At 38.6% G+C, this 12,712-nt stretch overlaps 1 protein-coding gene across 1 annotated transcript in view; it reads left to right on the plus strand.

Moving 5' to 3' along the window:
• The first annotated feature begins 218 nt into the window (after window positions 1-218).
• pmepa1 (prostate transmembrane protein, androgen induced 1) overlaps window positions 219-12,712 on the plus strand; it is a 40,859-nt gene continuing 28,365 nt past the window's right edge. Inside the window, exon 1 of the mRNA XM_005724384.2 lies at window positions 219-440. Within this exon, the coding sequence (XP_005724441.1) occupies window positions 344-440 (97 nt within the window). The 5' untranslated portion in view covers window positions 219-343. The remainder of the gene's footprint in view (window positions 441-12,712) is intronic.

Genomic DNA, 12,712 nt, shown 5'->3' on the forward strand with positions numbered 1-12,712 from the left:
TAGATAGATAGATAGATAGATAGATAGATAGATAGATAGATAGATAGATAGATAGATAGATAGATAGATAGATAGATAGATAGATAGATAGATAGATTTTCGTGGAAGAGGAGGAGAAACCTCAGAGAGGAGGAGGAGAGAACCGAGACAGGAGGAGGACCGGAGGGAAAGGAGAGGAGATTGGAGAGAGAGCAGAGAAAAAAGGAGGATTTTTTGGAGGGGAGTTTGTTGTGAGATTTTTATTTTATTTTTTTTAGTCTCCTCTCTCTCTTCCGGTCGCCTCTCCTCCTCCACTCGTCCTCTCTGTCCCGGAGTATTTATGTCTGATTTTAGGAGCATTTAAATGTTAAACTTGATGGGTGTTTTAAACGCCACCGCCGCCAATGTCTCCTGTACTTGTAACTGCAAGCGCTACACCTCCCTCCAGAGCATGGAAATCAGTGAGTAATGACTTTTTTCTGCCTCTACCTCGCTCACTTTTTCCTTTCAAGTGTCTTAAAAATGCGTCTGTGAAGCTTCGCTGCAGGTACTCGGAAGAGTTTCTGTTTCCCTCTGCTCTTTCCACATTATTTCTTTTATTTAAACGACTGGAGTTAAGTCTTCCGTTCTGAGTCAGTTTAGAATCTGCTGTTAGTTTTAATATGTGTCATGGTACTCCCTGCCATTTTAACTGTGGTGAATATTACGTTTCCCTTTCTCCTTTTCTAACGTTTGTGATTAATAACGCCTCATTTTGAACTTAAACCAAAAACCTCAGGCTTCCCCATCTCTTCCTGAAGACTCGGAATGAAAAAGCTCTTCTGTTTGGTTTAATTTATATCACATCATGGCTGTTTCGAGCTGTTTTCTTCGCCATGTCAGCTAACTTTGACAGTTTGGGGTTGCTGTGTTTTTTTTTTTGGTCGACTTTCTGAGCCGTTGGCGTTTTCTGTCTGCTTTTGAACTTAACGCTCAGCTGACTTGGGTTTCAGAGAAAACCTGCTCCTTCATTTTGGATTTTGACGGTGAAAGTAAGACTTAAAGTGCGACGAAACTGTCAGGACGTTACCTTGGGGGGACACTGAAAGCTGATGCCCTAGGAATACCTGGGTTTGATCGGTGACAAAGCAGGGGAGTTGGAAGTTTTGTCGTCGCTTCGTCATTCGAGCAAAGCCAGACGGCTGTCTAGCCGCCCGTCTGTGTGCGCGCGTGTGAGAGTGCGCGCGCGTGTGTTTATGTGTGTGGCCGTATCCGGGAAATCCCTGTGTTCCACTGCGTGTGTTTATATTGGCGTATACTTTGTGTCGGAATCTTTGTGTGCTGTTTGGTCTAGCAAGACAGTAAAGCAGCAGCGGTCCCTGTCTGTGTAGATATATATAAAATGTGTTCTTACTATTGCGTCGTAATATTGGAGTTATTAATGACTTAACTGCCCTGTCCATGGGACCCTTCGCCTAGCTGGATCTGACTCCCTGATTCATGTTTGACGACGGTGATTTAGGTCTTTTTAGCTGAGTAAAACTCACAGTCCCAGTATATTTAAATAAAATAAATCGCAGACATGATAACACTGGATCATAGTTCCTGATGCATGAGTATGATCTATAGTTTTTAAATCTTCAAAATATGTAACTAAACCTTTAAAAGAAATGCCATGGATCACAAAGTACAGTATTTGCACAGAAAATATAGAGTACACTGTAGTGCAATCTGTGCTTCATTAAAGTACTTGAGTGAAGTTATGGGGTTCTTCCAGCTAGGGACACCTACTATTAAAACTGCAAACAATCATAATGTTGTGAGGTCATTTAAGACATGAAAGCTGTGTGTGTGTGCATGTGTGTGTCACTCAGACAGCTTCAGACGCAGTTTAGGTTGTTGAAGAAGACAGTGCACACACAGACACTGCAAACAATTTAAGCCTATTGAGGTTTTTTAATGTGACGTCATGCACATGTTGCTCGATATTGGTCTGCCATATTGGATGTGATCCAACTGTCAGTTGCTGAGGGAAAATGTTTTTGTTCCCAAGTGGATGGCATTGGTTCTTGGAGGTTTCTGGCTCTCACTAGGTGAAATTGGTAGCTAAGAAGGCTGGGAATACAGATTTTTCCCTCACGACCAGTGATTACCAGATAGTCATGGACCAATCACCAAGTCTGTATTGGGTGTTATACCCTTACCCTATATTATCACAATGATTGTCACAAGTAAAGCAATATATCTCTCTTAATCATGTTTGAGGTTCCAGCAGCAGTTTCAGATAGATGGCCTTTTCCTTTTCCATAGCACCTTTAATGTCTTTTGCTTCACCACTTATCCAAATCTTGTCATGTATGACGAATTAAACATTTAAGATCTAGGGCAAACAAATCTTTGCAGTTTTGCAGATTTAAACAAGCAAGCTACACACAGAGCGCTTATCTCCACCAAGGTCAGTTTCAAAGAAAATGTTCTGCATCTGTACCAAAACCGAACAGCCTCCATCTTTGCTCATGTTCCACCTCTCCATCAGGTTTCATCAAATTCAGCTTGTGTAATCCTGCTGACACACACAGAAGCCACAGACAACATCTGCATCAACAGACAATAAAAACGAGTTATAGTGAAGAACCAGACAAAGTATAAATCACATCAGTGAAATGGTTATTGATGAAATGATTAAGCATTTGCAAGTTCACCTTCATAATTGGGAAGATGTATTTGTAACAATTGTAAAAATGATTACTTTTAGTTTTCATTCAGTAGATAAATCATACATCCTCTAAAGTGCCAGAAATAGTGATAAAAAGCCAGACGTGACGTTATTAGAAGTCTTATTTGATCTGATAAATAGATCAAAACTAAAAGATATTTATTCGCAATCACATCTGCAGAGCTTAATCCAAATGAGCGATTAGATGATGACGTGATTTGCTGCCTTTTAAAAACTGAAAAGCCTTTTGAGCAATGTGTGAGAGACCTAAACTGAAGCATTAATAAAAAGGCTTAATTTCTCCTGAAAGTGATTTTTCTGGATGGTTGAAGCAATATTTTAACAAGTTTTGTGTTTTTCTCCTTTAAAATTTAGAAGCCATGATAATGGAGAACGGTGACTAATGTATTTTGTGCAGAAATGGTTCATGATGGTGTCACCTGTCATTTTTCCATGCTGCCATGTTGAGATGACATAAGTCCCAAGCAGATGCTGTCAGACCAGGTTTCCCAACAATAATCCATATTGAATATACTTTGATTCTGTAAATGCATGATAAATAAAGTTATGTGCAATGCCTTGAAAACATACAAATGGTATACTTGTGACAGTTAGAAAGGTCAGTGTGTCAGTGGCCTCAATGGAGTTACTTTTGTGATGTATAGATTTCAGCAGTATAGTGTAGAAAGTTGTGCACTTACCAAGAAATAACATTTGCTTCATATGCTGCACTTTGCAGATATTTACAATTTATTCTTAATGCACAAAACACCCAAGTTATTCCACAATGCGTGCCTGACAGACAGCTAGACACTCTAATGACATATCCCCTTCCAACTAGCTCTCATGCTACATAGCTAAGATGACACGATGTGTTCCCTCAACTTTCTGGCTGTTATTATGGTTAGACATATATGAAACACTCCAAACAGCAAGTTTTAGTACAAAATGTAATGTGTGATGGTAGATTTCAGTGCTGGTTCATTCCCAGTGACAGCTAGCTAGCAGCTCTTTAGCAGGTATTACTTGATATAGCATTGTTTGTTGTTTAAGCAGGTAAAAACGTTAAGTGTAAGAAGTATAAGCAGACTATTGTAAATATCAGCAAAATACGGCAGCTAGCATGACAAGCGCATTAAAATGTTCAATCACCAGTTTGGGTTGGTGCACAACTTGACAAAGCACTGTAGTGCCGATCCAAGCTGTAGAAATGCAATAGCTGTAAGTCACACGAAATGTTTTGGTAATATAAATAGGATTTTTTTATTCTTAGAACCAGTCTGCGATCGAAATCTCCCAACTAGAATTCCAAGAAAGTAAGTCCATGTAAGCATGTAGTAATGTTGATAGGGGTTATGGCAATCAAGCCATGTGATAACCATAGTTGCCTCAACTTGTAACAGAGAGGCAAGATAAGAATGCAGACAGAGGCGCATACTCAATTCTTCTGTCTGAAAACAGACGTGATGTTTAGTCTGGAGGACAGGAGGAGGGAAACAGATAAACCAAAGAGGCAGACAGTGAAGAGTACTGAGCAGACTAGAGAGACAGCGGAGAGAGAAGTTAGCAAGAAGAAAATGTCAAAACTTTGGAAAAAGCAAATACGGTGTCTGTAAAAGAAAACGACAGAGGAAGTGAAGGAGAAATAAGAGGAAAAAAGAACGGAACAAAAGACATTCTGGTGAATTTTAGATTGCGTAGGAGTTGACAGACTGAAACTAACGATGCGTTGGCTTTTATTAAAAAACAAAAAACAATATCACATTTAAGCTCGTTCAGCTTTACTGGGCAGTAAGCACTGGAGTGTGACAGGAAAGATGAAAAGCACAGTAGAACAAAGTAAAAGATAATCCCCGTTATGCACTTGATGCGGTGATCAAAGGATGACATGATAGAAAAAGGAGGGGTTCCCTAAATTTTTTACCTCTGAAGATCTTAAAAATAGATCTGAAGAAGAAAGTGCAGATTTCATAGCAGACACCTGACATATCTGTTGCTGCATATATTAAGGCTGCCTGGTTCAGTTCACCTCTAAAAAAAAACAAAAAAACCCCCATCTTTAGTCATTTCACTTGAGCGGTATATCAGAAAGTTTCAGCTTTATCTGTCCAAGTTTTTATATCTCTTTCTGAGATTTATAAAAGACGTTACCATGGTTGTGTTAATTTTGCATTAACCAACACAAATGGTGCATCTAACTAGCAGATAATTAAAATAGTATTTCTTATAGACACTTTGAGACGACCACTGGAAATGAAATTAAGTGAAAAGCAGCTCTCCTAGCTGAGTTCTAAAGACATAATGCATCTCAAACCAATTTGGCATCCCATACCGTGTACCTTCAAAGCTGGATTTGAAGCATTTAAACACTTTTAAGTCACTGAATTTAGATAAAAGCATTCATCTGAGATTTGTGAAAGAGCTGCAGATCCTCTGAGTCACCTCAGATTATCATTTATCTGTCTCGCTTCCTCTCATATGCATCCTTCCTTTGTCTCACAAGTTGTAATTGTAGGGTTTCGTGTACCTGTGCAGTCACACACACACATATGCAAAAACACATCTGTTCTGAGCAGCAGATATTGGTAGTCAAAGCACATGACATCAGCATTACTCACAGACTAGCCGTGTGTATGTGGAGAGGGGGAGTGAAGTCATCGCTGGTATCAGCTTGTAAGAATCATTTCCTACCAGTAGCTCAGTTTCGCTATTCATTTGTTACTACATGTCTGGCTGCCTTAACATCAACACGTCCTCAGTCTGACTCTATAGCTGACATAAATGTTATCAATAGTGTGTGTCGAAGTATGTGTGAGTTCAGCTGGAGGGTAGGAGTGTGGGTTTTTTGGTTAACGAACTTGAGAAAAACAGTCATAGAGTTCCTGAGTGGAGAGGAGGATGACGCCAACGTTGGCAGGAGGAAGGACACAATGTGACCACGCATCATGTTCAGTCACAAGGTTGATCCTTGCAACAACCCTTATTTGATCACATTGTACTCTAACCTCTTAGCATCCACCAGATCGCCAGTGAACCTTTTAGTGTTAGGGTTAAATTCCCAACAACGCTTCATAAGGAAATGTTGTTCATCTGGTCGGAGATAAGAGGAGTTGAAATGCATGAAAGACAGTCAATTTCCAAGATGACATCTTCTGCTTTTTGAAACTATGCTTGTTTAGCATGTTGCTAAAATGCAAGCTAACGTGGTTTGCTGGTGACTTCTTGGCTGTTAACAGGTTCATTGAAGACAGCTCTTGATTTTTTGTTCTTGCATTTAGCAGTGAATTACCTCTACTAAATCTGGTAATGAAACAATGACAACTTGTAATACTAACAGGCTTTAGCTTTCAATATTTGTTCCCTCTACTAACTGTAAGGGTGGCAACATAAGTAATATACAATCTGAAAATCATCAAGACATATTTGCTCCTTTATTTACAGTTATAAATGTCTACACACTAGATCAGACTCTGAACAATATGATTTATAAGCCCACTATACCCATTTTCAGCTCCATATTTTTAATATAATATTCTTTTCAATCCAGTTCAATTTTATTTATGTAGCATTAAATCACAACAACAGCTGCCCTTAGGTGCTTGAAATTGAAAGGATAGCAGAGAGAAACCCCAGAACAATCAGACGTCCCCGTATGAGCAAACACTTGGCGACAGTGAGAAGAAGAAACTCCCTTTTAACAGGAAGAACCAGGCTCAGAGAAGAGCAGCCATCTGCTGTGACTGGTTGGAGGAGACGGCAGGGAGGGAGATAGATGAATAGATTTTCTAAACAAATGAGATTATCATTCTTGGTTTTAGCTTTTTCCCTTTTCTTAAAGCTGACTCTCTGATTGCCCAATCGTATATGAAAGATATGGCCAGCAGGTGAATGGGATTTCAATGTATATGACATTTTCACTTTCAGTGACATCATACAGAGCCATGAGTGGAAGAAATAACTGAAACGGGGTGTTTTAACTTTTGCTGACGGGGATTCCTTGAACAGTTTAATTGAAAATGCTTGTAAAAGAGTTGTATGGCAGAAAACAAGGAGCCTAATAGGTCCACTTAAATAAAACATTAGTCCAGAGAATTTCACATTAAAATGATACGGAAGAGGGAGATAATTTCACTAGACTAGCCTAACTATTTAATTGATTTACACTTTCCTGCATTTTAAACAACATATTTTCTCTTAAGGAATTAAATATATGAAGTTTGTGTTGTAAACCAGTAAAAGTGATGACTCTGATTAACCTTAACCACAACCAAAAGAATCCAGTTTTCACTCGTAATTCTGTGACAAGAACATTACTCTCTCCTGATCTTAGTTTGGATAATTGCACCTACTTGCACCAAATTAAACAAGAATACATGTAAGTTTTATGTATAGCGTGACAATCTCACATCTAAAATTCATCCCGTCGTTCTGTCGCTATCATGTGTCACGCTGTTAAAATGAAAATCCCTCCCACATCCTGTTTGGGCTGCAGCTTCCATGTGGCCCAAGACATGATGTGCATTAAAAAACAGGAAAAAAAGCTTCACTCTTTTTCTCCCATTTCTGCTTTTGACAGATTATTTTTGGCACGAAAGTACATCCTGAGGCAACCTGCATGGAAATCTGTCTTTGATTGTTTTACTGTAAACTGTGGTAGCAACACAGGAATGACGCATAACACTCCTTTTGACATATCTGTCACCTTTATATTGGCATTGTTTGGGGGCTGTTGACTGATTATTTCTTCAGAATAATTAAACAGTGTATTATTTCAGGGAAAGGGTTTCAGCAAAGTGCTGAAAATAGAGTTAAATTCTTTCTTCCTTTCTCACTCACTCAGTGAATCATGGAAATTAAATGACTGAGTCTGTTCTGGCTGGCCTCCTAGACTTATTATGTAAACCGCTCTGTCTGGCTGTCTCAGTCCTCTGTGTGAGTGTGCATGTGTGCGCACGCGTTCACATGTGTTAGTCTGCGTTTGTCTGTTAATTTCCTCCCTGTGTGACAGTGTATTTCTGTGTGAGCAGTCAGTTGAGGGGGGATTGAGAAAGAAAAAACAATATAAACAATAATGTTCCTTATTGGACTTTTCTCGCAGCTAAAGAAGATGGGTTGGCGTGGATCAAATTCTGCCTTTTGTGTTTCATTTTTCTGTGACTGACAGCTGGCATCGTCCCAGAAACAGAATCGCTTTAATCCCGTGTACGATATACAGATAGTAATTTGTCTTCAAAAGAATTACCACAAAAAGTTGGCACATCTGCTTCCCCTTTGTTCAGTTTCCGATAACGCACGACTCCTGAGTAACTGGGTTCAGTGTCTTGCTTAAGGGCACAAAGAATAGCATTTCCTATTTACTGCGAATTGGTGAGAAATTGCCTCTTTCCAACGTTTCTCACCTCCTTGCTTGTTTCATCCTTGATTTCTCCATTTCAACTCCTGTCTTGTATTCAATTTCATGCATTTTTTAAAATTCTAGTGGCGGATATGTCAAATTGATTTATTTTCATTAGTGGTTTTTAACAGAGATCAACCATATTTGTATAATTAATATTTATGATATTTAATCATTTGAGGAATAGCCAATGCCCTTTATCAGTTTCTTTTTTGTATTGTTTTTTATTGTTGTTTTTTTTTTAAATTTAGTTCCTTTTTTGTTCCCTAGAAGCAGAAAAAGTCTTTTTCATTTAAAAATTTTTCAGGTTTCCATCACATTATCCTTGAAAATTCAGTCAGAGCAAAATGTATGCGACCCAACAACAATATCAGTTACTGACAAAGTTAAATGAGGGTTTTCAGAGATGTTAGAGAGACGCATTGCTCTCAATGAAGTCTGGACTGAAATCTATGGGAGGTAAATGGACTGGTGTTTTTATAGTGCTTGTCTACTCTTGCTGAGCACTCAAAGCCCTAAAACACTACAAACCACATTTACCCATTCAAACATCATTCATTTCTATCACTTTAAACACTTACCTATCACACTCACACCATCAATGGATGCATCAGGGGCAATTTGGGGCTTAGTATCTTACCCAAGGACTTGAGGAGATGGTGATCAAACCACTGACCCTTATATTAGTAGACTACTTGCTCTACCTCCCGAGCTGCAACTATATAGGTATCAGGCAGCTTTAACCTCCGGTCAGTTATACTTTGACAGTCTTTTCACAGTAGATATATAAATACTTATATTTTGCAAAGTCAATACTAATACCAAGCCTTTTGTAATTTAAAAACCTGCATAAGTAGAGGTTCCTTAGTTGGTGATGGTTCTTTGAAGAACCAGAGAACGTTTAAAAAATTTGAAACAAGTTTTCCAAGAGAAGATAGCGAGAGTTGCCACTAGAAGATGAGTATCAACCTGCATACTTAATTTCTAATGCAAGAAACGTCCAAATGTGCCTTTTTTTCCATAGTGGGTGAAAGACCGAAAGTGGAGGCACACAACAATGTGTGCTGCTGGTAAAGTTTCTGGGCAGCCTTTCCTCATAACAGCCATCCCTCAAGAGTCTCTCCATCTAAAGCAATGCATTATCAGGGGCTGTAACATCTTTTTACTGAATTTTAAATGTAAAAATGTGATGCTGTAATCTTATTATAATGCATATATGTGCACCCTGTCTCCTCTTTAATGGGTGAAGCAGTCTGAATAAAACATTCAAAAACTGTAAAATAATTTGGTTTATATGTTGGTTGGTTTATATCATATATTTTATGTTTATTTCGGCATCTCCTTGTGGGAACGTTGTTATGGTCTCTGTTTCCGTTTGTTTCACGTCACGTTAAACATATATATCATCCGTAGGTAAATTAAGAGTCACCAAAAAAAAAGCTTTTGCTTGCGTAGGGTCGAGGATGTATAAATGCATATACACACAAATAAATATGTTTAAAGTAAACATAGTCAGGTTTTACTTTTAAATAAGTTTTCTTTTCTTAAAAATTGAATTTTGACTAAGTAGACAAAAAACATTATTAATTCAACAATTACTGGATTAAATAACACACAGTTGCAGATTTAAAGTGTTTTTTTCCTTCATTCTTTGTTTAAATCCTTTCGTTCCTTTTTATTCAGCCTCTCAGCTGTTCATTGTTTCTCGGTCTAGACACCAACAACACACACACAGCTCGAAAAAGTCATCAGCATGTTCTCATCATGCATATATGTAGATGCATGCAGTGTGTGTGTGTGTCTAGGGGTTCTGGGTCAGCAACACTTTGGGGAGTTTGTGTTTGTGTGAGTGTGTGCTTTTTGCATATTATCTGCATACCAGTCAGCATTCAGCTGAGCCTCTTGTAGGCTGTTGGACCCATATTGTCCCATTAATTAGTCTGAAGTCAGAGCCAGCCCTATATGTCTGTCCCTCAGTGTGAATAAATCCATACAGAGACTGTCTGAGGTCCAAGAGGCTGGCTCTATAAATAAAGGCAATGACTGTCTGCCTGCTGTAGGCATAGACTCGCACACAGTAATGTGGAAAAGATTGTCTCTTGTTTTTCGTTAATTACGCTGAGGACGAAAAATAAACCTTTATGACTGTCTGGTCTAAATACTTCAATTGTTGTGTGTCAGTGTAGTTTAAAAAAAAGACTGTTTTCTTATTAATTAGTCTGGGACAGAGGAAGTTGCTAACGTTAATGTCTGATTACGTGTTGAGAAGAAATTAAAGTGTCCCTTGGCTTTTGTTAATTGGTCTGAGTCATAATTTGTCTGTCTGGTCTTTTAAGAGCGTGGTGTCACCTGCTAATGTGGAACAGGTCATGAACGCAGGCTTGTCTGCTGAAAAGAAAATTTAAATTATTATTATTTTTTATCTTTAAGAGTTTGTGTTTTTGTCACCTCTGTACGCATATGATTGGATGTCTACATGGAATTTAAACGTGATGTCATGTAGAGACTATTCTGAGTGACACGTCAGTAGTTTCATAAGTAAATTGGTGAATCGTTTTCCTTTGTTTTCTCAATTACAAAGTTTCTCCAATTGAATTTGTTCATACTTAAGATCAATGTTTATTTAGTCATTTAGAATCACACCCCTATGGCATTAATATGGAATCTCTGGTGTTAAATGAATTAGAGTGATACTCAGAATGAAAGTCATCAAAACTGTAGTTTATGAGTCATCTTGTTTAATTAACATTTAGCAATATTTTTGCCTTAAAAGGTTAGTAACTCTCCTGATGGACCATCGGCTTTTTCACATTAACCTAACTTGAAGAAACATGAAAGTAGTTGAGTGATTTCAGACGTTGTGGGAAGAAATATCAAGATTATGTTTAAGTTATGTCACAGGCCTCCATGAGTAATTCAGTTTGCAGATTTTCATTAGACATTCGGATATTCAGATGTATGCAAATGTTTGCTGTGTCAATGGTGGCATTTTTGCATTTGAAACCAATGTCGTGCTGCATCTGCTGGGAGCAGTGGGTGAAGTGAAACAGTCTGAGTATCTTTAAGGGTAAAGGTCAAGGGTCAGGTCAAGAGAAGGCAGGGAGGAGGAGGAGGGGTGAAAGGTTCATTGTCACAGCGGAGGGGGTTGGTTTTGGTTGTTTGTGTGCCTTCTCCCATAATATTTCTCCTCACTAACTATATTATGTTAATGAATTCAGTTTTATGTTCCTTGTTTGTTTTTTTTAAGTGCAGATATATTTATGAGACCTTTGATGACTGATTGATTTGTTTCTCTCCACCTGCTGACAAAGCTACCAGTAAATATAACAACTGGACATATTGATGCTGACTGCAGGAAGCCACAGATCAATATAGATAGCCAAGTCTCAGCACAGGGTTGGAGCAGGCTCCAAAAATGAAAAATCTGCATGCTGAAATCAAAAAATTAGAACAAACGAGCGTTTTAAACACATATTTTTTTGACGTCCTTGTCTAAGAAAATATTTGAAACTGCAGTGCTCAATGAAATTATTGCTTAAAATTTAAGGTTAGAAGTCTAAACCATGAGTGTCAAATGCCAAGCCAGCCAGAAGATCCAAAACAACCCACTGGATGGTTTTTCAATGTCTGAAAATTTCAGTGAAGCAGGTCTTAACTTTTGAACTTTTCTCTGGGTTTTTGAAAAAGGAAGCACTGTGCTGACAGTGTCTAAGAATGAATCATGTCGTGAAAGTCTTTCATACTGTATCATTCAAGCCAGATGTCTGAATCATCACCAGTTTTACAGCCTTCTTACTGACAAAGATCTTACGTGTGGCCTGCCCTACCACACCAAAGAAAAGTTGTTAAGCCAGGTAGGCAAAGTGTTTATTTGATTTATGACAGTAGTCTTTGTGGTGACAGTAGCCTGAGTGAATATGGAAGACGGACACATATTATTGAGATTCCACATACTTTTCTGAAGACATCTCAGACTTGAAATGAATGGCTCATATGAAGTCAGAGTGTCTTCTAAAACAAATGGAAAAATTTAGACAGTGTTTTTTTCATTGCTATTTTTCCTTGATTCACTGATCTAGCCCACTTGAGATTAAATTGGGCTGTATGTGGTTCATGAAAGAGTCAAGACTAAACTTGGATGATTGTCAACTACTGGAGAGCATCTTACAAAAAAGACAAAAGCATAGATGATTTTCACCAAATGTGAAAAAAGAATTTGAGTTACGTAAGTCACCACATACGTATTTTGGCCTTTTGTGTGGATATACCTTACATTATGTTTGGAAGCAATCCGTGATGTAGATTTCACACAAAGACGTTTTGTGCGACATTTACGATGATTTGTCAACCAATCAGCTGCCCTCACTGCTAGACAGAGTCTAGACAATGGACACTTCAGTGTACAAAGCACACACATACACTCCCATTCCCCCCACCCACGCGACACAGACGCTCATGACCGTGGGCTTGACCCCTGTGCGCACACACACTCAGACTTCCAGAGAGAACGCGTCTGCCTCCTTTGCCCTCTGGCTCACAGGAAACAGCTGGGACCACGTCATTTGCATCCTCAAACACACACACACACACACACACACACACACACACACACACACACACACACACACACACACACACACACA

This window comes from Pundamilia nyererei, unplaced genomic scaffold (assembly GCF_000239375.1).
Source record: "Pundamilia nyererei isolate P.nyererei 1_Seehausen unplaced genomic scaffold, PunNye1.0 scaffold00012, whole genome shotgun sequence".
NCBI classification, from domain to species: Eukaryota; Metazoa; Chordata; class Actinopteri; order Cichliformes; family Cichlidae; genus Pundamilia; species Pundamilia nyererei.